The 26,130-nt window shown below is 52.3% G+C and overlaps 1 protein-coding gene across 3 annotated transcripts in view; it reads right to left on the bottom strand.

Moving 5' to 3' along the window:
* Window positions 1–3,802: 3,802 nt before the first annotated feature.
* The window catches only part of KLHDC4 (kelch domain containing 4), a 48,284-nt gene continuing 25,956 nt past the window's right edge, over window positions 3,803–26,130 (bottom strand). For 2 of the 3 annotated variants that reach the window (XM_026494633.4, XM_026494637.4), the window contains 6 exons: window positions 16,148–16,240; window positions 13,214–13,373; window positions 7,560–7,635; window positions 5,794–6,002; window positions 4,875–5,277; window positions 3,803–4,099 (listed from right to left, as the gene is read on the bottom strand). In XM_026494633.4, the coding sequence (XP_026350418.2) occupies window positions 3,900–4,099; window positions 4,875–5,277; window positions 5,794–6,002; window positions 7,560–7,635; window positions 13,214–13,373; window positions 16,148–16,240 (1,141 nt within the window). In that variant the 3' untranslated portion in view covers window positions 3,803–3,899. Of the gene's footprint in view, window positions 4,100–4,874; window positions 5,278–5,793; window positions 6,003–7,559; window positions 7,636–13,213; window positions 13,374–16,147; window positions 16,241–19,224; window positions 19,531–26,130 lie in introns of those variants that run through there. The other variant, XM_026494638.4, reaches the window with a different exon arrangement.

Here is a 26,130-nt window from a genome sequence, read left to right as displayed (position 1 = left end):
AGAGAGCTTTTCCCGCCTCAGGATCCCCCTCCACACACCTGGGTCTTCCCCGGCCGGCCTCCCCAGTCCAGAGCCCCGGCACATGGCTGCCGAGCTCCACGAGCTGGTCTGGTGCCGAGGGTCCCCCGCCTGCTCGGCACCGGGGAACCAGGCCCGGCACTGGCTGTACCCGTGGCAGCTCCTCAGGCCCTGATGGCTTACGCGTCCTCGGCCACTGGCTGCGCCGGTCAGTGCCTTGGCTTCCTGCTGGACACCGCGGTCAGACCGCCCGAACCCAGCACTACCAAAGCGCTCCCGCAAAACAGGAACGAAGACGCCTCTGCTCTACACTCAGGAGGTACCTGGGCCAGGAAGACAACACTGGTCTACGGTGACCAAAGGCATGCGCACAGCCCGCTTCCCAGTTCAAAACACCCGGGAAAGCAGCAGTTACTAGAAAGCTCCTTCAGTCTCGTGGAAGTAAGCAGTGGCCAGCAGATGGATTTCATGCTCGCTCAAGCTGAAGTGGGTCACGTCCCCCCCGCGCTAGGGAGCAGCTGCCCGTCCCCAGCCCCCAGTCAACACTCTGTCACCTCTTCCTCACCCCGACACACGTGGGGGGCTGGTTCCCAAGTGTGAACCTCACTTGGGTCACCCGATCTGAACCCAACCTTGCACTGAAATTCCCCTGGGTGGAGGCCTGAGGGCCCCTCTAGCCACAGGGGACAGCCCTGAGGAGACGATCTGTAACTGGCAGGCCCTGGCCGGCCTCTGGCCCCTCAGTGTGGGTCTGCTGTCAGCTAGCGGCTGACTCCCTGCTTGTACAACTTGGTAAAGGACCCAAAAGGTGTCAAACTGCAACAAATAGCACTCTCCTATCTTTCAGAGACAGACGGAGAAACACGTGGAATGGTAAGGACCACCAAGCTATGGTGGTAGTTCCTGGACGTTTGTTCCATTCAAGCCAACCCCAGAAATCTGCCATCTCTGGCCAGCCCTTTCAAATCTATCTTCCTGCAGCATGACCCAGAGAGCCACTTAGCCGCCCCCGGGGCTTGGGGAGGACGCAGAGTCTTCACACTCGAAACCCCCACGCACCCCAAGGAGCTCTGCTGGTGTCTGAGAGGGCACGGCCAGCGGATGGGTACCGTAAGAGAAAGGGGCAGAACCCAACAACCGGGCCAGTGGTACAGGGGCTTACCAACAACTCAGCAAACCAAGGAACAGACAAGATGTGCGACGGGAGGGCCCTTGCTGACCTGGAATATAGCTGTTTCCAGCTGTTCTTGCTCCAACAATGCAGGAAATGCAGGCCTCGGGCTTCCTACTGGCCACTCATGCCCACGGTGGCCATCAAGGTGTCCAGAACGTTCAGTCACCGGCAGACAGCAGGGTAAGTGTGCTGGTCCTGCTCCTGGGGGGACTCTCGCGATCCTAGAGGGCATCGCTGTCTCTCCCACTGCTCAACACCTAAGGTGTACCTGTCCTGGTGTTTCAATCACAGCAAGCAAGAAGCAGAGACAGCTCCTTCTCTGGAAGCCTGTTAATTTATTCTCGCTGGCGCACTCAAACTGAGTGTTTTAGCAATAACCCTATGGACATGACAGCAAAACAGAGACTATTTGTATGAGGAGTTTCTTCAGGGGATTTGCGAGTTCTCATTCAACTTGGTTGATTAAAAAATATCCTCTTCGGGGCGCCTGGGTGGCACAGCGGTTAAGCGTCTGCCTTCGGCTCAGGGCGTGATCCCGGCATTATGGGATCAAGCCCCACATCAGGCTCTTCCGCTATGAGCCTGCTTCTTCCTCTCCCACTCCCCCTGCTTATGTTCCCTCTCTCGCTGGCTGTCTCTGTTTCTGTCGAATAAATAAAAAAAAAAAAAAAAAATATCGTCTTCCCTCAAACCTGCTCCATCATACAATCAGTAACACACTGGCCTCTGACAACAGAAAGCTGAGGCGGGGCCCACAGGCTCTTCCAAGGACCGCCTCTCAGAGCAGCTGCACAGCCAGTGCCGAGTGCCACGTCCCAGGAGTGGGCAGAATGGGCACCAGCCGTGGCATCCCACCAGCCATGCCGGAGGACCTTCCAGCGAGATTCCAGCCCAAGTGTCCGAGGAAGACCGGACGGCCCCCGCATCCCAGGGAAGGGCCACAAACATGCCACTGAAGCCAGAGCACCCAGCTTTTCTACCAAACCCAGCCCATGTCGACCGAAGGGTGCTGTGCCGCCCGGCCCGCGGCCTGGCCCCTCTTGGACAGCCAGGGCCCCCGCGGGCACTGCCCCCAGAGTGGGGCTCTGGCAGGCAGACGTGCAGACAGGCTCCAGTCAGGGGACAGCTTCCCGTCTCTAATCTGCGGTGAGAGCCCACCCCCTCCAGGCTCCGTCCCAGAGGCCGGCCACTCTGACTGGTGAGCTCACACTGTCAAAGCTGGGGGCGGGGGGCGAGTAGCGTGAGAAGGCTGGGGGAGCGAGGGGCCGCTTCTGGGACAGGTCAGCCCCTCGTCCTTCCATGAACACCCTCCCAGGCCAGGCCCTGCTCTGCCACAAGTGGGGACGGCCACTCTTGTCTATTAGCGTCCAGGCAATGACAGGATGGCCTGTCCCAGGGAACAAATGGGGTGCTGGCCCTGTCACTAAAAACACTACATTCTCATGGTAGCAGACACTTAAGATGAAGAAAAGTACCAAGTGTGACTTCAAGGCCCAACTTCCAACCCCAATTATACAATGAAAACTGGTCTCCAGCCACGCACCCTGGAGCAGACACCCGTCTGTGCGCAGACACCACAGGCTGCCGTGACGGCCCCCACTGCACGGGTGCTGGATGGTGGCACCACGTGGAGACAGCGGGGTTCCCGACCTCAGGCTTCCCATCCTCCCGTCACTCTGCTGCTGACAGCCTGGCGCCGGAAAGGGGAAGGGCAGGGGTGGCTCTAGCAGCTCCTCCTGAAAGGCCAGTGGAGCAGCTGCGTCATCGGGACACGCACTCAGAGCCCCCCGAGCAGCCAGCAGCAGAGAAAACGCAGAACTGCCAGCCAACAGGAACTTTATTTCCAAGACGGACAGAGACACAAAGTGTGGCAAGGTGGGCTGCCACCCACAGCTTCCAGAGATCAAGGCTGGGACCTCCAGACCGACAACGTAACATCAACTAGGACGTGTGGCTCCTTGTCTGGCCAGAGGGAGACGGCCCACAAAGCACCCCATGTTCTACTTCATGTTCGAGGTGCCGCCTGCAGCTGCAGCGGGGGCGGGGGACTCGCCTCCGCACCATTGGCGCAAGCAGGGCTGCACAGAACACCAGCTCTGCTGCAGCTTCGCCCCAAGGCCGGTTTATCTTACACCCAGTGATGCTGAGGGAAGGCCACTGCACCTCACTCGGGTTAACTTCCGGCCCAGTGCGGGGCTGGGGGGTGCTCAGGCCGAGTCGTCACACACAGTGTTTGCCAGGGCGTGGGCTGCCCTCTTCTCGGCGTGGGGCCCAGCATGGTCCAGGGTGAGCTCCACTCGATACTGCTCGGGCCCGGGCAGGCCGTCTGCAAGCCGCTCGGCGGGCAGCACCGGGGTGTGGGAGCTCCCCCGGGGGGAGGGAGGGGGCAGGAGGGAAGCATGTTGAGCCCAGGATGGAGGCCTGTGTCAGGCAGCTCCAGGGGCCACCCGCTCACCGCCTGAAGGGGCGAGCACGGGAGCACCACATTTACAGAAATCACACGGCGAGGGCTCTCTTCCCTCCAACCAAGCAGCCAGCACAGCGCCGCTCAGACACACTCCCGTACAAACGTTCGTTCAAAAACTGAAGCCTGCCTTGACAGCACGTCTACAAAGCAAAGCCAATTTTAATAAAACTTCGGTGAAGCATTAAAGTCTCTTGATACCAGTAAAAATTAGGACTTGGGAAGCAAAGTGACTGCCGAGCTCTAGGTCTGGCGCGGAGCAGCCGCCTCTGGAGCGGCTCGGCCGTGGGTCTCCTGCCACCCCTCGCCGGCACACGCGCCACACTCACCCCCGGCCTCCCCGCTGCTCTCGCCACTGTCCTCATCCTCGTCTCCACCCTCGGTGCCCTCGTCTTCGTCGCTGTCCTCTTCGGAGTCCGTCTCCTCCAGCCACTCCTGAGCTCCTTTAAAGCAAAAGCACACGTTCTGAGTGTCAACAAGGCAGGGCAGCCCCCTCACGAGACTCATGGTGTGGAAGCTGCCTGAGCCCCTGCGCCTCCGCACGCTCAGAGAAAACGTGCATTCTCTTGGTCTCCAAGCAGAGGCGGGACGAAGGAGACTGACTGGCAGAAACAGAAGACCCATGCCGAGTTCTCTCCTGCTCCCCGGCTCCAGCCTGGTCTTGCTGGAAGACTGAGAAGTCTCGCACCGGCCATGGAGTAACTTTCCCCAAAAGTATGGATTTTAACTTTATTTCTAGTCTCCAGGCTTAAAGGAAGGAGTGGTGGCCTGTGTCCAGCAGCTGCCTGTGAATGTGGAGACGAGGGATGGAGCAGTCTGGACCAGAGCACGGGAGGCCTGGAAGTTCCCCCAAGTCAGCGGCCAGCTCTGCCCTCACGTGCTCAGAGGCAGCGGTCCCTGGACGAGGGGCTCGGTGAGACCTGTTTTGCTCTAACGCCGCTCTGAGCACCACCAGGACAGGGCTGAGGCTCATCGGAGCACTGGAGCAGGCAGCCCACCCCCTCTGCTCCCAGAGCAGGGCAACACGTACAGAGGCTGTGGCCCCCGGCCCTGACCGGGGCCCACCCTGATGTGAACGGCCACAGAGGGGAGGCGTGGGGTCTTACCCACTGCGGGTTCAGTGCCACAGGGCAGATCTGAGGGGGCAGACGCAGCAGAGACGCTCTGACGGGGTTCCCGCCCCAACTGGAGGAGGAGCTTACCTCCACCCCCGCTCACCTGGATCCATCTCCACCAAGGCCGTCCACTCCTGCATCTTGTGCAGATCCAGGCAGTACAGGTCGCTGAGGGTGACCTGGCGGTCACCTGCCTCAAACATGCCCCCGTAGAGGTAGAGCCGCCCGTGCTTCACAGCCAGCATGGCGTTCGAGCGGGGGCTTGGCTCCACCACGGGGCCACCAGCTTCGTCGGGGCTGTCCTCCTCGTCGGACCGGGGCTGTCCAGCCGAGCCCGGGGCAGCCAGCGTCTGTTTTATGGTGACCACGGTCCCGTCCTCTGTGACCACCTCTCTGACCACCTCCAGGGGCTCCTGGGCACCGGCCCGGCCATGCTCCTGCTTGTCAGCACCTTCGAGCTCTGCTTTTTTGCCCCTCCTACGTTTCTTCTTCTCTGACTTAGGTCCCTGTTGATAAAAAGCAAGGCCGTGTGTTTTAGCAACACACAGCGGTGAGCAGGCAGCACCCTCGAGCCCCAGGGAAGGCCGGGCCACAGAGCCCAAGCACCTGCTGCAGTTCACCCTGGGGGCACAGAGCCTCTGCCTGGGTGTGACCGCCTCAGAGAAAAAGGCAGAGAGGGCCACGTGTCCACCCAATTTCCCGCAGAGGCTCTCCAACCAGAGTGGAGTCTCAGCCAGAGTGGGCCGGACCGCCGACCCCATCAACTCATCTAGACCTAAAACCCCAGGGGGACCCCGATGCTGGGACGGCCACCCACGGTGCTGCTATGGAGTGGGCAGAGGGACGTGGGCCGAGATGCCGAGGGCTCCCATGGGGCCCCACACACAGAGGGACTGGGGAGGCCTTGGACAATTCGAAACCTCGCTGAAGAACCAGCTGACACGACGGAGGGAAAGCGGGTGCAGTGGGGGCTGCGTGTGACGCGTGACCAATGCCGTGTGCGCGTTGGGGCCTGGCTCTACCTTCAGCCGCCCTGCAAACCAGCGGTTCCTGGTGGCGTCGTAGAAGTGCAGGTCGTTGAGGAAGTCGCCCTCCAGGCTCTCCTCCTCTTCCTCGTCACAGACACCCCCAAAGAGCAGCGTCTGATGATTCGGGGTCACCGCCACCGAAAAGCCAGACCTCGGAGTGGGCGTGGCTCCTGCCGGATTAATTCGGGTCCACACCCACCTGCCTGTTGGGAGGAGAGGAACACGGGGTAAGAGGGAGCCCGGCCGTGGCCGCACCCAGGATCGCCCAGCCCCCAGTGACTGGGACAAGCAGAAACACAAGACTGCAGGTGAAAGGCCACCGGGCACACTCGTTCTGAGCCCTCCGCAGAAACAAAACACAGTTCAACACGCCCCAGAGTTTCATCCTGCTCGCGAAGGTCCTGCGCGCACTAACATTTCTATGTGCCCTCCAGGCGTGCCCTCTGCAGAGCACGCCCTGGCTGCGGCTCTGAGGCTGGACCGAGAGCGAGGCAGGCAGGCCGCAGTGCCAGGGGAACCTCACACCGCGCCACGCCCTGCGGGGGCCCCCTGGGCCCAAGGCAGCTGCTCCGCGCTGGCCGTGCAGTCTCGCCCACTGCTCAGAACCGCAGACACCCCAGCTCTCCAGCAGGCAACATGCGCGTGTGCACACACGCCCTCTCTCTCTTTCTCTCTCGGCACATACTGGTTAACGTGGTAACCCTCAAAACGTGACCTAGTGTGAAGCATGGGGGAAATGTCTTCCCATGACATCCAGAAAAAAGAACTAAGACTGTTCCTTTAATGAACGTTTAAGAACAACTGAATGGAAGCGACAAATGGCCAGCGTTGTACCATGTCGTGCCCAACTGTGCGTCAGTACACAGCACAGGCGCCACTCCGGGGGCACCCAGGACGGGGCCACGAGGTCAACTCATCACAGCCAGCATGTTAACATCGTACGGAAACAGAGAAGGAAAAACACCGAGTGCCCTGGCCCGCGACGCACGTACTTCTCGCTGGCGGTCAAGGGCCTGATGCCCGGTACACAGGTTGAGCACACGGGCTCAGTGTCCAGGGGCCTGGAACGCACTCCACTTCCAGCTCTGGCTCCCTGACGTGCACACCAGACACGTTTCTCCTCAGTGGGAACCAAGGTTTGGAGCCGAGGGAAAGGCAGAGGTCCTCATTGCTCCCTGCAGGGCAGCATGGCTGGCGTCCTGAGACACGCCCGGCTCCCCGGAGTAAGGGTGGGAGAGACGGAAAGGTGGCAGACAGCCTTGGGGGAGGGTGGAGGGCTTGCTGCAGGTCCCAAAGCAGACCCAGGACCAGACTGGCTCACCAGGGTCTAGCCCAGCCTGCTCGTCCCAAGACTCAACACAGGCCACCACCTGACTCTCCGAGCTTTAGAAAGTGCATGTGGGGGCCACTGACCCATGTCGCAGCAGCCACTTGCTCTTGAGCCAGAACAAGTCAGGGAATGGCTGACAAGCGTGACTTCCACTCGCTCTGACGGGAGCTCCTGGGTCAATGCCGCTTGTGCTGGCCGACCCGAACACCTGAGGGTGGACACTCCTCGGCTGTCCCTGCTGTGTAGACACTTAGGGTTATTCCTGGAGTGCCTGGCCTGCCTGTTCAGGTGAGATCTGGTCATGACTCCAGCACAGTGTGCAGGGGCTCGCCAACCCCCCCACCCCCCATTCCCAGGCAGGCGGGCCCTCGGGTCTCTGCCCTGCTTCCCGTAGGAGCCTGTCGCCACCCCCATGACCCAGCGCATGTACCTTCTCTTCCATCCTCAGGCTGCAGCAGGAACATATCTGAATGCTGGGTGCCTCTGTCCACATCTTTCTTGACTCTCTGCAAAAGGACCAGGGAGTCGTGTGAGAACTGGTCAGGAGCCACCCACAATGCCCCGCACAGCCCCCTTAAGCTTGTGGTCTGGTTTCCTGTTGGGGGGGGGGGCTCGGGAGCCTGCCTTCAGATCAGCCTCAAAGAAAATCGGAACTACGGCCAGTTCAATTCTGACCTCACTGAGCATATATAATAAAAAATGTTGATTTATTAACCAAGAATAGATTCTGAAGGTTAAAAATTCACCACTCTAACAAGCGCCATTGTGGCAGGAACATTCCAGCGCTCTCTTGCGGGCACTTCCACGGCTCTGCAGTGACCCTGTTCTAGGTGGAGGGGCTCTCCCAGAGCGCACGGGGCCCTCCTCCGAGGCCATCATAAAGTTTCATCACAGTTCCCATGTGTCCCCAACCCCATCATCTTTTAGTTCACAGACTCAGGCTTCCCTGGGAGAATCACATTCACGCGCACCGCCCTGGCCAGCAAGCTGCTACCACTGAAAAACTTTCTGTGGGTCTCCAACAAGGAAACCAAGGTTTCTCTGCCCTGAGTCCTCAGCGTCACATCAGCCACATGGCCCCAGGCTCCCCGTCTCTGACGACCCTCAGGAGTGGGGAGGTCTCTGCTCGGCTGTGCTGCACCTTGTGTCTCTCCTGAGATCTGACACTTCTCTCGGCACTGCACACCCGCTGGTGCCACGACTTACCACTGCTGCTGATCCCGCCCCCCGGCCTGCAGCTTTGCACAGTCCTCTAGGGAAGGACATCACTCTGCACAGCCCCACTCTCGGCGAGGGAAGTCATGCTCCCCCCCCAAGGGCGCACTTGGCTACAGAATTTATGTGAATTCTGCATAGAGATTTGTCCCTTTACCTGATCCATTCATTCATTCAATCATTTGCTTATAATCAAATGGACTCATGGATTTTTATATTATACTCTGGGCTGTAATCCAATCTGCTTTACTTTGTTGCTAAAACAGTTCCAGCTTTGGCCACTGGGAATCCTTTCAGCGGCTCGTGTCCATCTCACACACCCACGTCCTGTGGGTTTCCTGTAAGTACTCCCTTAGGTTGGGGCACCACAAGATCCTCCAGCCTCATCCCATCCATTTCTTGACCCAGGCCTGGAATCAGCCATTTCCCCTAGGAGCCCTGGGTCCTTTCACTGGAGATGGTTAGAAACCAAGATCTGGGCACCAGGAGTGCTCCCTGCGGCTGTTACTTCCACCCTCCACTCCCCCCCCGACCCCCAAGCTCAAGACAGGATCAGGAAATACGTATTGCACTTCTTTTCCTCGCAAACACAGGTGTGTGTTTACTACAGGGGGAGAAGCTGGTTTCCCTTTTGTAAAACAAAGCCACAGTCCAACTGTCCAAAGACTGGACACGTGACCTGACGACCCCAAAGCCCAGGAGGTTCAGGATCGGCCCTGCATGGGGAATGGCCTGCATTCCCAGAAATGAAACTGGGTGTGTGCCGCTCTGGTCTTCCTTCTGGACACATCTGCAGGATTCAAGTGAGGCAATGTCTGCGCATTAGTTATTCAGACAAGACATTCTTTTTCTCTAGCAGGTTCGCACGGTGGGAGGACTACCCTTCCACACCATAAGGCCCGGCACGAGCAGGAACTGAATTCACACCCAGAGGCCCCGCCTGCCAAGGAATTCAGTGACTGCTCTGTCATTAGAGATACAAGTCACAGCTGAGCTGCAGCCCCTGCATCGCTGCCCCTGCTGCCCTGAGTGCTGTTTTGCTGCCGGCAAGGGTCAGAACCTCCTAGTTAAGGTGGCTCTTCTATGCTGTATCAACGACACACCTCCTTGCCAGGCCCACGAGCCAGAACCCTTCCCAAGAAGGGCGATGCCACAAGCCCGGGGCCCTGGCTTCACTGCAGGCTGGCACGCAGGCCGGGCTCTGGCTGGAGGGGGATGCATCGCACACCCCTTCAGAGCGGAGCATGCTGGCGCCGGGGCTGCCCGCCCCCCAGCTCGCTAACTCCTCCCGTACAGCACTGTCTTTGCCTGAAATGCAGGGACTTCCCCAAAGTCCAATCTCCTGTCCCCAAGGGGACCAACAAAAAGCTGCCTGTGTAACTCTTTTATCGTGGATGGCCCGCGGCAGCTTCTTTCCGTTAACGCCCAGTGCCTTTAGAGGCGCACGGCTCGTCTTTTCATGAGACTCCACAGCCTGGAGGAGGACATGGGGTCTGCATAAGCCTTGGGACAAGTCGAACTCCCACCCGGGGAGCATGACACTCCACACAGGGTCTCAGCCTCTAAGGACGAGCACTTGGGTAAGACGCTCAGGACGAGCACTTGGGTAAGACGCTCAGGACAGCCGCCACTGACGCCACACAGCAGAAACTGTGCACAGTTCACAAAGAATGTATTCCCTACTCACACGTTTCCATCTACCGTAGTACTAACGGAATCCATGGAATCCAAAGATACTTATGACAGAGACACGTATCACGTGTTACAAGATTACACTGAAAAATAACACAACTATCTCCAGAACGACTCAGAATGTGCCCGAGACCCAGGCACCTCCTCGCACTGCACTCACACCCTGCACTCGGGTCCTCGAATCAGCAGCTCTAGCTCCCTCAGCGTCAGACGTGGAGACGGACTCCCTTCAACCTCCTGGGCCACTCCAGACGCCTAGTTTCAGGGCAATTCAACCCCAGCGAGGGGCGGCAACAGGTCTGAGATGAGAAAGGGCCCTGCGCTGTGCACTCTGAGGAGCCTTTGCCAATTGTCTGCTCTCTGGAGCCTTCCCCAGTCTGTCCCCAGAGGGTGGGGAGAGGGTCCATACAGAGCGGCTGTAGCCTGCAGGAGAAGGACCACGCGGAGAAGCACCTTCAAGGAACCGGTGTCTCCAGGGCCAGCGAGAGCAGCCGCCTGAGCACAGCCTGACCAGGGCCTCCGGAAACAAAGGAAAACGCCACAGGCCATTGGGAGAAGGTGCTCCTGCAGCTCCCAGGGAGGGGAGGGGAGGGGAGGGGAGGGGAGGGGAGGGGAGGGGCAAGGAGGCCTACGGCCTTGTTGCTCTTCTGTCCTCCCCAAAGGCAAGGAGGAGCTACTTTCAAACAAGCCAGGAATGCCTGGCTCCGGAGTCCAGCACGGGGCAGATGGCCCTGCCCCTCTAAGCAGCCAGCAGTGCCAACCAGCTGCCTCATCATCTTGGCAACAGGACGTCCTTTATAAAGTTAGCACAACTTTATCCTGGTTCCCTTGGATTCACAACAGCACCAAGTGTCAACACCTGGCACGGGGGACCGCTGAGGTGCCCAGGTGGACCGTCTATGACACACAAAACCAAGAGGCTGTTTCGCCCACCCCTCACAAGACCCTGCTCTTCAGGCGGCTCCAAGCTGCTTCCAGGGCATTTGCACTTGATGCCATTTGGCGGCTGTCAGCTCACCACCACGGAGCCTGACAAGGCCTGCCCCGGACGGGGACACCAGACAGGAAGGAGCCCTCCGCCAGTCCAGGCTCCAGGACCGTGAAGCGTGTGCCAGCCAGGACTCAGGCAGCCCACCACCCACTTAGACTGACACGCTTCAACATTTCATAGCGGCCGTAACTCCAGTCTTCCCGACTGTGACACATCCCCCATGGATCCAAACAGACAAGCTTTCCACTGTGATTCAAACGCCAAAGTCCTGGAGCAAGCAGCCACTGAGAGAAGCGGTCTTGGCCTGTCCACACCCCTAGCCGGTACTGCTCGCTGGAGAAGAGCAGTTGTTGACAAGGAGGCACTATTTTGATTAAATATCGTATCTCTTTAAAGTGGCGTCAGCATCACAAGCTTCCCTCCTGTATCCCGTCTGGTTCATTCGATGAAGCACAAGGTGTGGGTACAACCTGTTTCTCGGGCCCTCCCAACTATCACACTTCTAGCTGAGGCCAGAAAACCAATCAACGTCCTCTTTCTAGAACAAAGGCTGACCACTTCCTGAGCGGTAGGGCCATGACTCACGGGGGCAAAAGGGGTGGGGAAGAAGGCGGACACAGGACACTCTCCCACTGCAGGACAGACTCCTTGCCAGCACCCTCCTGACCACCCACAGGCAACCTGCTCAGCCCCCAAGTCAGACGGCCCGTTCCACGCGTGGGAAACGAGATTTAGAACTACGGTGAGACACCGCACATCCACCAGAACGGCCGAGAATAAAAAAGACTGGCGGCATCCAGGGTTGGCAAGGCTGTGGAGCAACCAGTGCGGGAAGGGCTGTGACACGCCCCACCCCGTGACCCAAGCAGTCCCACTCCTATCTGCCCAAGGAACCAGAACGTAGAGCCGCACAGTGACCTGCACAAGGACGCCCACAGCAGTTCTGTTCATAAGGGTCAAAAACTGGAAACAGCCCAGGTCCACGAATAAAGAACCGAGAAACCGTGTCACTGTGGAATACAGCTCGGCACGAAGACGCAAGCAACGAAAACGTGCAACGTGGTCAGATCTCAAAAGCACAGTGAAGGAAGGATGTCCTCCTCCACGGAGCACATGTGTCCCAAGTCCCAGAACAGGCATGTCGAGGACAAGGTGGGACAAAGCAGAGACCGGCACCTGCCTCCGGGTGGGGGAAGGGCACAGCAGAACGAGGGCTTCCGAGCACCCACACGCACCATCTGTCACAACCAGCAGGTACACGCTTAAACCGTGTGCACGCCACTGCAGAGAAACCGTACATTAAAAATGGAACATTGAGGGGCACCTGACGGGCTCACCTGGGGGAACACGCAACTCTTGATCTCAGGGTCAGGAGTCTGAACACCCGGATGGGTGTAGAGATGATGGAAAATAAATAAAGTTAAGAAAAACCTTGAACACTGAACTCTACATGCTGATACGCGTGCTCCGGTGTTCCAGGGGAAGTGACTGATGTCTGCGCTTTTCTCTGAAATACGTCCAGAGAGCTGACGGGGGGATGATGGGCACGCCTACACGAGGAGTGAGGACAGCAGAGCGCTAACTAGAGAAGGTCTGGGTGGGGGGACGTTAATTCTTTTAAGTCACTATGTTGGAGAATTTCAAACTATAAAGGCTAAGAAAAAGCCTGCAGTGAGACACCACCTCATCCCTGTGGGGCTCACAGGTGTGTACAAGCCGGCGAGGGGCTGCTTGTGGGCTGCAAACACTGTGCAGGGCACCCTGTGTGGGGACCACACCAGAGCCAGCCTGTCACACTCGTGCACACGCACCCGCAGAGGCACGTAGCACTCACTCCAGCGCGTCTACAGTGCTCGCGGCAACGGTGGCCTCCACCACAACAGAACACTGTACTGGAGCTGGTGTCTGTGGCTTAGGCATCAAGAGCACCCCCCCCCCCCAATACAGAATTATTCACACTGCAGCATGCTTGGGCCGTATGGGTTACAACATAATATGGGGTAATATGGCTGAAAAAAATCTTAATATATTCACAGGGAAACAGATGAACACTACACCAATTTCTACTTCAATAGAAAGTGTTTCTATTAAACTAATTCGCAATCCTATTTGGAAGTTTCCATTCCTGGTGAAAGTGAAAAAGGCAACGGAGAGGAGCTCCGGGTTCCCTGCCTGCCGTGTCTTACCTGTTTTGAGTAGCCCCCGTAGATGACGATGCTGCCCTGGGGGGTGACAGACATCTGGCAGCCTGAGCGAGGTGTGGGCCCAGCCCCTGACGGGGACAGTCTGCTCCACGTGAACGTATCCAGGTTAAAGGCATACACGTCATTATAGTAGATGTAATCTCTGGTTATAACACAGGGACACAAATGAGGAGGTGGAGACATTAAAAAGTGAACCTGATTCAAATTAAAGGCAAATTTTCTGCCATTTGTAGTAAGTTACCAGTTTCATTAAAGTTCAAATCCACATGAAGGGACCACGGGCATATATGACTCCACATCTGGAAACTAGAGATAACGATAGCTCAAAGAAATACTGTAATTTGCCTGGATCTGAAAGCCTTTTTATAGTCTGAGAGTATATCATACTTCCTTATAAAACTTACAAAATCACCATCTTGCAAATCATTACATTAGGTTACCATGCGTGTAATTTTAAGCTCATGAATTACAGAGCCAAGTGAATACTCAGAAAGGAGACACTCAGAGCTGGGCAAGGGCTGGGAGGAGACCCTGAGCCAGGCTGAGCATTCCTGAAATCGGCGTGCCTAGAGGCCTGTCCCTGTAGCCCGGCAGCTGTGCAGCAGCAAGGGGACCCTGAGGCTGCGCCCTGCCTGGTGCTCCTGGGACTGAAGTGGCAAAGGACTCGAGTGCAGAGGGGGCCTTGAGAAGGAGCCCGTGGGTGGGAAAGCAGCGGCTCAAGGATGCCGTGTTCTGACGTAATGTCATGGACAGGCACGGGCAAAGCCAAGGGGTCCTGGGCCAGAATGACATGAGAAGAATACAAGGTGCTCTCCAGGTATTCAAAGCAGACAGCCAGGCCTGAAGTGAGCAGCTGTCCCACAGTGTGAGCAATTCTGTCTTTCCTACAACTCACCCGAGTGTGGCAACCCGCAGCCCGCGTGTGGAAGCGCTGCCGGGACAGGAGCGCCGGCGAGAGCCCAGTGGCCTCGGCCGCACACAGCACGGGCACAGGCTGCCACCCAGCAGGTGCCCCTCCTGACTGGCACCCACAGAAATGCTTCTCCCTCTGCACTGCTCGTGCTTTCTCTCTCTCCCCCAAATGAAGTCTTTTAACAAAAATTCCCTTCTACACATAAATATCAACTGTTCTTTGGCTTTTAAAGTCTAACTAACTTGTTTCATAAGGAAGAGGACTACACAAGTAGCTTCACTAGTATCTTTGTTTTTTCCTGTGTGTTTAAATACTTTGTAAACAATAATTTTAAGCAAGATAACAGATAATAGTTTTGAAACCGTTCTGATTTTGAAAAGGTTGCAGATTCCAACCATCATATAAGCCTTGATCCACTTTCTAAGCTGTGAGCTCCCAGGGGAAGGGCCTGTGCTGGCCCCAGCACCTCGCACACGAGCGGTGAATTAATGCACCGGCACACGAATCCCCATGTGTGTATGACAAGTAATTCCTAGTTTAAAAAAAAAGTGTCAAGAATAAATAATAAATGACAATCCCTTAGTATACGTATAAACTTTCACAAACAGCCCGGGCTCTCTCATCCCACACGGCAACGACCCACTGCACGCCTGCAGGGCGGGAGGCCGAGCCGCCCGAAAATGAGCAACCGTCTGTGCAGGCCACACTCCACCAGGCGCTGCGGAGCCTGGTTTCCGCAACAGGACGTGGGACCGCGACGGGCTCCACCAACAGCACGGTTTCTGAGACTCAGTATTAAAGCATTACTACGCCCACGTTACACCTTTAAGGACACAAAATCACTCCTGTTTAACTTGAATTATGCTTTTAAAATCCCCTCCAAAAGCATTCAAGATTTTATATCCCCTTTTCTCAATTAATAAAACATCTTTATTCATGAAGAAAAACTGCAGCTGTAATTGAGCCAAATCTACAGTACAGCACCTCAGCTGAGACCAGGGTGATGGGTACGAAACACCGCAAGACCCTGACTCAGACCCCCTCCTTCACGTTCACGTCCAACGACTGATTCAGGAGTCAGTCATTATCAGAAAAAAATCACGCGGTAGAAATGTGAGAGGTGCCATGATGGTTCATAAATTGAGGACTCCTGCTCTTTCTTAAGGAGTCAGGAGAGGGAAGCGTAGAGCCCGGCTGCTGGGAGAGACAGCCACCCACCCTCCTCCACGTGGGGCCTGGTCAGAAGCAAAGCACAACACACGGGGCCTTCGCCAGGCAGGACAGCCTCGCCGCATTACACAACCCAGCACTGCATGACGATGGTGACAGGAACACGGACCTGTCCCCACGTGTCCTGTTTCTTGGAACTGAACTCAGGACCTCCAATAGGCTGTGGTGTGGACGACAGGCCAGAAAGCCTGTGAGCCTGGCCGGGTGTGAGCACACACAGAACATACGATCCTGGCGGTTTGTACCAACACAGCCCCTCTTCAGACACCCCTGCTCTCGCCGCATCCCCAACACAGAGAGTTCAAAGTTATTTTAGCCCAGAGGTTCTCAGAGTGGGGTCCCTGGCCAGCAGCAGCAGCGCCCACAAATTTGCAGAAAGGCAGAGTCTCAGACCCCACCCCAGGCCTACTGAGTCAGAAACCAGAGGGTGGGGCCTGGCAACCAGACTTCTACCAAGCGCTCAGGGGATGGTGTACCAGGCCAAGGAGGGGAATCCTGTGTTACACAGGACCGGCCGTATCATTTGCAGGTCTCAGCGTAAAATAAAAATGCAGAGCCCGTTGTTCAATAACTATTAAGAACTTCAAGACGCTGACGGCCCGGGCGGCGGCGGCGGGGGGGGGGGGAGGCTGCCTCGGCTGCATCCGCAAAGCTGGCTCTGGTTTAGGGATGGGCGGCATTGTCCATGGCTACTCAGAATGGTTCTTCCCCCCAAAAGTCCGCTCCCTACTGTTCCAGGAAGCAAAGAAAGATGTCCTGCAACTGGTACCAACCTTGTACTCTCGTGGAAGCCACCAAAAAGGATTAGCTGTCTCTTCCAGGCTACCATCCGATGTCCGCTCCGACCTGAAGGGCCTCCTGTGGATCTGAGATGGGAAAAAAAGAGACCACTTTTTACACTGATTTCTGTTTCACAAGCACTTACTGAGCACCAGTTAATTGACCACAGATAACCCAGACCATCCCGAGTCTAGCTGGCTGCTATAAACGTGCAGAATTGAACAGGAGACAGTTTACATGACCTTGGAGTAAAGATCTCTGGGAGTGAGCAGGGCCTGAGAAATAGAAACTGGACTCCATTAAAACAGAAAACCTCAGCTCTTCAAAATAAACCATTACAGAATAAAACAGCAAGAGATGGAAGGCGGGGAGAGAGATTTCTGGAAACACTCATCTGACCAATGACTTGCACCCAGAATACATAAAAGAACTCTTGTATCTTAGGAGTAGAATAAATCCAAAAAAATTTTAGGCAAAAGATTTGAACAGAAGGCTAAAATAAAAACGGGAAAGAAAACACACACAAATGGCCAAAAAAGACAGCAAGAGATGGTCACCTCCCTCCATCATCCGTTGTTCGGTGAACAAGCTGAAAGCACAGTGTGCTCCCTACCATACGCCACTAGGGGCCAAAACCCAATGACAGGATCAAGTCCTCACGAAGCCATGAGCCGAGAGCTGGCTCCCTCACACGGCACGGGGGCAGGGGTGAGATGGCACGATCACCGCGGCCGTTCCTTCCACTGTGAAACGCACTTAGCACATGACCTGGCAACAGGATGCCAGATCCCTGCTCAGATATGAAAACACAAGGGCATACGACGACCTACATACACATATTGAGAGCAGCTTTATTCATAACTGCCAAACACCGGAAGCAGTCAAGAGACGTCTCGACGAGTGAACGAATAAAGTGCGGGGCATTCATACGATGGAATACTTGCCGGCAACCGACGGGGACCGTCTCCTGACACACACGACACAGACAGGTCTCAGAAACCTCACGTTCAACGAAGCAGACACCAGAAGAGCACGTGCTGTACGTTCCACTTGTAGGAGATTCTTAAAAAGACAGAAATCAATCTGTGGTGATGATAGTAGCTGCCTAGGGCCAAAGATGACAAGGGGACTCACAGCACGTGGGAAGAAGAGAACTTTCTAGAGAGACGCACACCTCTTCAGTCCTGAGTATGGCGGTGGTTAGACACGCCTGTGTAATAGCTGAAAATCCTAACAGTCCAGCTAAAGGGTAGTCATTTTACTGAATGGGATTTTATCTCATTAAAATGGATCTAAAAATACATGGCAATACATAACCAACAGAAGGACTTCTGAGTTCTGGTTTGGCGTACAAGGGACTTGAAGTCACCAGTCCGTTCCAACAAGTAAAAAGTTGAACAGACTGAAAGTCAACAACTCTTCTGGGATCACGCACGGGTCAAACTGCTGGCCCCCAAATTAAAGACAGGTGAGTACAGGAGTCACATCTCCAGAAGCAGAGGCTCACAGGCAGACACTGTGGGAACCCGTGCTGGACAGAAAACCTGAACTGGACAGACATGCTGCCAGAGGCGCAGTGCAGCCACACGCAGAGTGGGACACTGCAGGAGGACCTGGGCACAGGGCCCCCACCATACTGTGAGATCTACCCAGGGGCTCAAACGCATTCCCACAGTAAATACCGCAGGAAAACCCCCTCGCGCTTCTGGCAGGGGCAGGGGACGGCAGAAGGAAGTGTTCTGGAAAGCGCCTGAGCATTCTGTTCCTCTTGACACTCTGCTCCCTCACGGGAAACCAGCTAACCAGAGCCCACCGCGTGCTCGAGTCTATCAGAGCCAAACTGACCGGGGCAAGAGAAATGTCCAACCCCAGCTGCCTCCGGGCATGCTGGCCCACCCACGAAGGGGAGAAAGAAACAGAGGCACAGGCTCAATAAAGAGCTGAGACCTCCTCACGGGACGAGTGCGCCCCCCCTGCTCACACACCTCACCTCCACACTCCTGAAGGCCGGTTGACGGCACATCCTCCTACCTGGTCCATCACGTCCTGCTAGTGAGGGGACACTTCGGAGGTGCGCAGAAAGCGAAAAAAAAACACCGTCTGAGGGTCCAGAGCAAGCACCAGAGCCAGACAGGCAAGGGTGCTGGAATTACGAGACCAGGGATTTAAAACAACTGTGAGGAATACACTAAGGGTTGCAATGGAAAAAGCAGACGGCATGCAAAAGACAGACAGGCAATGAAAGCGGTGAGCGGAAATCCTAAGAAAGAACCAGGAAGAAATACGAGAGCTCAAACCACTAACAGAAACACAGACTGACCAGAACGGCTCCGACGGGCTTCCAAGCAGGCCAGACGCGGCTAAGCATCCCAGAGCCGCAGAATACAGCAATGAAAAGCTCAAAAACCCAAAAGAGCGAACCAAGGAGAACCAAGACTGGGAAAAAACAAAAACAGAACTGAATATCCAAGGACTGTGGGACGATTAAGCTGAACGTGTAACAGACGCATAATGGGCTTGCCGGAAGGAGGAGACAAAGGAATAGAAGAAAAATATGAAACGGTGAGAATTTCCCCAAACTGAACTCACATCAAACCACAGATGCAGGACGGTCAGCGGACACCAAGTGGGCTCAATGCCAAGAAAGCATACCTAGGCCTGTCATTTTCAAATTACAAAAACCAAAGAAAAAGGAAAAACCCTGAAAGAAGCCATAGGAAAAACAATACCTTACCTACAGAGGAACGAAGAGGACACTGAAATCCAACTCTTGCTCAGAAACCGTGCCAGCAAGAAGAGAGTGGAAGGAAGCACTTATGCTGCCGGGAGAAAAACATCACCAAAACATCACTCTTGCTCTGCACAAGTACCCTTCAGAAATAAGGAGAAATAAGACTTTCTCCGACAAACCAAAATTCGTGGACTTGGTTGCCGATAGGCCTGCCTCACAAGAAACGCTCAACGGTCTCTGAGAGAAAGAGAAAGAGGTCTACATAAGGATCCACACAAAGGAAGGAAAAGAACTGAAGAAGGAACAAAGTCAAGGTAAAATAAAAACGTTTTTTCTTACTCTTAATCGAGCTGACAAACAATCTGTTCACACCGACAGCGGCAGCGACGCATCTGACCACGTGCTTCTACCCGCACCCACGTTCCTAAAGCTTGCTCCTGTGTCAGAGGAACAGAAGACAGCAACACTACAAGGAACAAGGGAAGGAATTCAGATTATTTTGCTATTTCAATGCACTCATGCTACTTCACAAGTGGTACGTTGTTATCCGAAGGTGGACTTGGATTAGTTGTAAATGCACACAGCCAACCGTAGGGCAGCCAGCAAAACAGAAAAACGATGGTATAACTGACATGCTAAGAAAGGACAAAACTGGAATCCTACAACATGCTCAATTAAAACCACAAAAAAACACCAAAAAAAGTCAAAGACAAACAGAAGAACAAAGCACAAGAACAACAAAGAGAAAACAGTAACAAATATGGTAGATATTAATCCAGTGTATCAATAATCCCTTTGAACAATAATGGTCTAAATGCACATTTAAATGACAGAGATTGTCAGAGTGGATCAAAACACAAGACCCAGCTATGTGTTGTCTACAAGTAACCCACTTTAAACATAAGTACGCATGGAGATGAAACGTATACACGTGGAGAAGATAAACCATGCCGACAACTAATCAAAGAAAGGTAAGAGTAACTACATTTCAGAGAGAGCAGACTTCAAAGCAAAGAAAGTTACCAGGGAGTTAAACGGGCATCACGTAAGTACAAAGGGATAAACCATCCCAAAACACTTCTTAACACGTGCAAACCAACAACAGAATGTCAAACTGTGAGGCAAAAACTAACAGAACTGCAAGGGGAAACAGACCTACTGCTGTCACAGTTGGAAAAGTCAATGCCCCTCTCTCAAAAATGGATGGACACAGCAGCAGAAATCAACAAGGACAGAGCTGAACTCAACACCACCATCAATCAATGGGATATAACTGACATCCACAGACCACGTCATCCAACAATGGGCAGAATACATTCTTCTCAAGCTCACCTACGACATTCACCATGATAGACCACGTTCTGGGCCACAAAACACACCATAACGAATTGAAAAGAAATAATGCAATGTCTGCTTTTAGACCACAATAGGATTAAACTAGAAACCAATAACAGAACGATAGCTGGGAAATCCCCAAAGAGATTAAACAACACCCTTACAAATAACACGTGAGTAAAAGAAGAAACAGGAGAAATTTAAAAATATCTTGAACTGAATGAAAATGAAAACACAATTTATCAATTTGTGGGATGCAGTGCTTAGAAGGAAATGTGTAGGACTGAATGCACATATTAGAAAAGAAAAAAAGATCCAAAGTCAATAATCTAATTTTCCACCTTACGAAACTTGAAAATGAAGAGGAGACTAAACCCAAAGTAAGCAGAAGAAAAGAAATAATAAGAATGAGAGCAGAAATTCGTATTTTTGAAAACTCCGAAAAATTTTGAAATATTTGGAAAACAGAAAACAACAAAACCAAAAGCTGATTCTTTGAAAAGCTTGATAAAAATCAATAAGCCTCTAGCCAAGCTAAGAAAAAAAGAACACAAATTAATATCAAAATTGAAAGTCGGGACATCACTACAGATCCTACGGAAATTAAAAAGATTTTTAAAAAGCAGTGCTATAAACAACTCTATGACCACAAATTTGATCATCTGGATAAAGTGGGCAAATTCCTTAAAAGACAGAATTTACCAAAATCCACAAGAAGTAGACAATCGGAATAGGCTTACATCTATTAAAGACATTGAATTAATAATTGATAATCTTCCAAAACAGAAAGCACCAGGCACAGAGGGGTTCACTGGTGAATTCTACCAAACATTTAAGGAAAAAATGATACCAAACCTCTATAATCTCTTTCAGAGCATAGCTTCTACCATCCATCCAGCACTACCCTAATACCAAAACCAAATAAAGACATTACAAAAAAAAGACTACAAACCAGTATCTCTCAGAAACACAGATGCAAAAATCCTCAATATTTACAAATCGAATCCAAAAAAGTATAAAAAGAATTACACACTACGACCAAGTGAGATTTATCCTGGGTATGCAAGGCTGGTTCCACATTCTAAAATCAATTAATATAACCCATCATATCAACAGACTAAGAAAGAAAAGTCACATGATCATACCAATAGATGCGGAAAAAGCATTTGTCAAAATCTAACACCCGTTCAGGATTAAACTCTCTCAGTAAACTAGGAATAGAAGGGAATTTTCTGAACCTGATAAAGATCTACAAAAACCTACAGCTAATGAGTACTCCATAATGAAAAACTGAAAGCTTTCCCAGTAAGATCGGGTACAGGGCAGGGATGTCCCCTCTCACCACTCCTTCCAACACTGTCACAGAAGTCCTTGCTAAGGCAGTAAGAGAGGAAAAGGAAATAAAAGGTATAAATATTGGGAAGGAAGATATAAAACGGTATTTGTTTGCAACTGACATGATCTATGTATAAAATCTGAAAGAACTGACCAAAAAACTCCTGGAACTAGTAAGTGATTATAGCAACGTTGTAGGCACAAAAGTCAATTGCTTTCCTACATACGAGCAATAAACAAGTGAAATTTGAAATTAAAAACAATACCATTTATATTAACACCCCCAACACGAAATACTCAGTATAAATCCTACAAAATGTACAAGATCTATTTGGGGGAAACTACAAGACTATGATGGACAAAATCAAAGAACTAAATAAATAGAGGGACATACTGTGTCAGAGGAATAGACGGAAATTCGGTATTGTCAAGATGTCAGTTCTTCCCAACTTGATCTATGGATTCAACGCAATCTCAACCACAATCCCAGCAAACTGTTTTAAGGGTATGGACAAATGGATTCTAAAGTTTATATAGGGAGGTAAAAGACCCCAAATAACCAACACAATATTGGAGAAAACAAAGTTGGAAGACTGACCGACCTGACTTCAAGACTTACTATAAAGTTAAGTAATCAAGACAGTGTGGTGTTGGTGAAAGAATAAACAAATTGTCCAATGGGATAAAACAGAAAGTCCAGGATTACACCCCCATGAATACAGTCAACTCATCTTTAGCAAACGAACAAGGGCAATACACAATGGAGCAAAGAATAAGCCTCTCCAACAAATGGTGCTAGAACTGGACATCCACATGTCAAAAAATGAACCTAGACACAGATCGTACAACTTTCACAAAAATGGATCACAGACCTAAATGTAAAACAACTGATAACTGGACTTCATTAATTTTTGAAACTTCTGCTCTGCACAAGACATTAACAGGAGAATTAGAAACCACAGACTGGGAGAAAATATTTGCAGAGGACACATCTGAGAAAGGATCAAAATCTATAAATAACTCTTAAAACTCAACAATAAGAAAACAAACAACCTGATTATAAAAGAGCTGACATATCTGGACACGCTTCCTAGATTCTTACAGATTACAAATCTCAACTCCTACATGAGAACCAACCTCTAGGTGCCTCTGCTTCCTGCATGCTGCCTTGGTGGCTCTGAAGGCCCAGCTCTCCCACCTACGGAATTCAGTCAAGTCCACCTCCAACAAAGACCTCAACAACTCCAGGCTGCAAAGGACAGCGATACCCTGAACCACGCAGTCCAGCACTTGTTTGTACAATGCATTCTTCTGTTTACGTCTCTGCATTATACAGAGCTTCCCCCAAAACTAGGTGCTATAAAAAAATACATCAACAGGGGCAGGTGGGTGGTGTAGTCACTGGAGGTCTGACTCTTGGTTTCAGCTCAGATCATGATCTCAGGGTCATGAGACAGAGCCCCATGTCAGGCTCCACACTCAGCGTGGAGTCTGCTTGAGACTCTCTTTCCCTCCCCCTCTGTCCCTCTTATGCTCACATGCTCTAATAAATAAATACATCTTAAAAAAAAAATCCACACACAGAATCTCAAAATGAAAAGGAAGTTCGAAGTGCCCCATGTTTCCTCTTCAGCAAATTCCAGATGAACAGCTCATCACACATCGCTGTGAGGACCCCCAGGGTCTTCCCTATTCCAATCCAGAACCAATTCCATTCTCCCCACCTTTCCCCAAATGCTTGATCACATGGTCTCTCTCCCCTAAGGCCCTCAGTTTATTAATGCCCCACTGAATGTGTCACTCAAAATCAACACCATACTTGTCAGTGGAAAGTCAGCCAAAAGTAACCGATACCTGTTCTCGGATGCCATATTCTGTTCATCCAACCTTTAAGCACTAGCCTTTGGGTAGCCTCACCATGTGCTGAAGCCAACCAGGATTACAAGTTATTAAATCCCTCCTCTTCCACTAGCAAGGGCAGCTTTTATAGTCAGCTCTCTCAATCTCATATTTGCATGCAACCTACAAGGGACACTTCTCCCACTTCAATTTCATCTTGTTGGATTTGGTCCACGAAGGTAATTTTGGATGCTGAATTTGTCAACCAATTTATTTGCTCTCCCTTCTAGCTTTGTATCACCCACAAATTTAGTAAGTATATTTTAAAATCCAAATTCATGATAAAAATACCACATGAACACAGCTCAGGAGGAGGGTCTGGGCCCACCATGATACCGGCACCCACAGATTCACGCGGTTGCTGGGCGCTGACCTCAACTGGCACCCCGCACAGTGGCAGCAGTGCTCTCAGCGCTGGTCACGCTCCACAGGCCGCAGGAGCCGTGTGGCCATCGTGTCCGCTCTGTGCCGGCTGCTGAGGCAATGGGCCACCCTTCACGGCGGCACATTACAGAGGCTGAATGAGAAGAAAGACACCATGCGTGCTGGCAACAAGTCGACTGCCTTCTGAGAAATATTCTGATAGAATACTTTAAAAGTACGATCTGGGGAACAAGTTTTCATTCAACACCTAAGCTAGTATGGAGCTTCCAATTCCACTTCAAAAAAAGTTACACAGGAGACCCGAATACTTCGTGAACCTGAAGTCCCACTGCCATCGCTCAGCGATGCCCTGCAGCCACGAGGCTAGAGGTTCAGGGCCTGCACTCAGCTTCCTGTCCACGAATCCCAGGGGTGCGTGTCCTCTGGTGAGGCAGGCACGAAACACTCAATTCACTTCTTCTGGCAGCAGCCAAGTATCACTGTTTTGTAACCAAAAAGAGAAAATTTTTCTATAAAAAGACTCTATATACCCCTTTAGAAAAATAAAGCCAACCAAAAAAGCCTGTTTATATCTGAATCTCCAAAAGGCACTTTTCAATTGCCGTCACTCCTAAATATGGAGTCTTAGAAAATTAACAAGTCCTACTCAGCCAGATCTATATGTGGAACAGAAATACATGTGTAATGTTGTGGGAGTGAGTGCTTTTAAGTGCATCTGAGCTATGTGCAGGATGGCATTCCTAGGGCAAGCTGCCACTTAGCATCACCCAGGCCCCTCTATCGGCCACCGCGGTGACATTTACAGGAAACATACCAGCACCAACTAACGCCATGGCTCCGGGCACAGACAGTGTTAAACAGCTGGTATGAAATGATTCCCTGCGCCACTTTAGAGTTTATACCTTACAAAATGATATGCTCTAGTACCATGCCAGGCAGCCCAAGACATCCGGTGAGCAAAGGAACCACTTCTCTCCCAAATCGCTGAGATTCAGGGTCACACAGGTAGACCCAACAAGGAACAGTGTAGTGGCTCACCCTCAGAACAGAAAAGGTCCCTGCTCCAAGAATGGCTACAACAGGGCCTGAGCAGGAAGCATGTACAAGGACATCTTCCTTGGGGCGCCTGGGTGGCTCAGTTGTTGAGCGTCTGCCTTCGGCTCAGGGCGTGATCCCGGAGTCCTGGGATCGAGCCCCACATCAGGCTTCTCCACTGGGAGCCTGCTTCTTCTTCTCCCACTCCCCCTTCCTATGTTCCCTCTCTCGCTGGCTGTCTCTGTCAAATAAATAAATAAGATCTTTAAAAAAAAAAAATCTCCCTTTCCATTTCAAACAATGTACCTTGGAATTCAGCCCCACTTTCCCAAGGATCAACAGATTCTGGGCTTAGTAAGTGTAAGGTATTCAATCACACCGTACAGAATAATTAGAAGCAGTCTCTAGAACTCAGGAGGCCTAACAGACTGTATCCTCGTTTGATTTTTATTTTAACTATTACTATTAATGATAAAACTACTATTTGTGGGAAAAAAAAAACTATTTGTGGGTGTTCATCTTATGTTAAGCATGCTCGTTTATGGGCTCTCATTCCTAACAACCAGATGGGCAGATACAATCTTTAATCCCATTCCAGAGATGAGAACGTCAAGACCTAGCAGTCAAGAAACACACGAGGCTGGCAATGGCAGAACCAGAACTGAAAGGAGACAGTCTGCCCTAGAACTCACGCGTGCAACCACCGATTACGACACTAAACCACCCCAAGCAAAGTCAGAGGTCTGAGCACTAAAGGATCTGTGTGTCAATAAACCTGACCACTTACCCTAACAGTTTCGACGTCTCACACCTTCTGCATTCCCCCACCTTCTGTGTGTTGGACCCCCCTCCTCGCCCAAGCACGTCGAAAGTGGTGGTCAGTCAGGAGGGCAGGAGCAGGGGGTCTACCCACACTCCTGCTTCCACCTCCCCAGGGGCTGGGCTCCACACACAGCTGTGAAGGAGGCCACAGAGCACTCAGACCACAAGCCCGAAAGCTCACTGCAGACCTTGGAGAGCAGGGAACATGTATGTTTACTTCCACGTGCGTTTCAGGTCCCAAAATTCACACACTTTAAAATTACGTGGCATGGGCCTCACAACCGGACAAGTCATTCTGACTCCCTCTGCTAATGGTCCTTCTTTCCCAGGATGCCCGTGGGTCTCAGATGCCAGCACAAACATGCAACACTAAGTAGGTTTCACTGAGGACCAAACGTTCGTGCCTTTCTCAAATCAAGAGAAGATGTGCGCACA

Source organism: Ursus arctos, unplaced genomic scaffold (genome assembly GCF_023065955.2).
Source record: "Ursus arctos isolate Adak ecotype North America unplaced genomic scaffold, UrsArc2.0 scaffold_19, whole genome shotgun sequence".
Taxonomy (NCBI): Eukaryota; Metazoa; Chordata; class Mammalia; order Carnivora; family Ursidae; genus Ursus; species Ursus arctos.
Note: the sequence above shows the minus strand (reverse complement) of the source record. Positions and strands in the feature narration are given on the sequence as shown.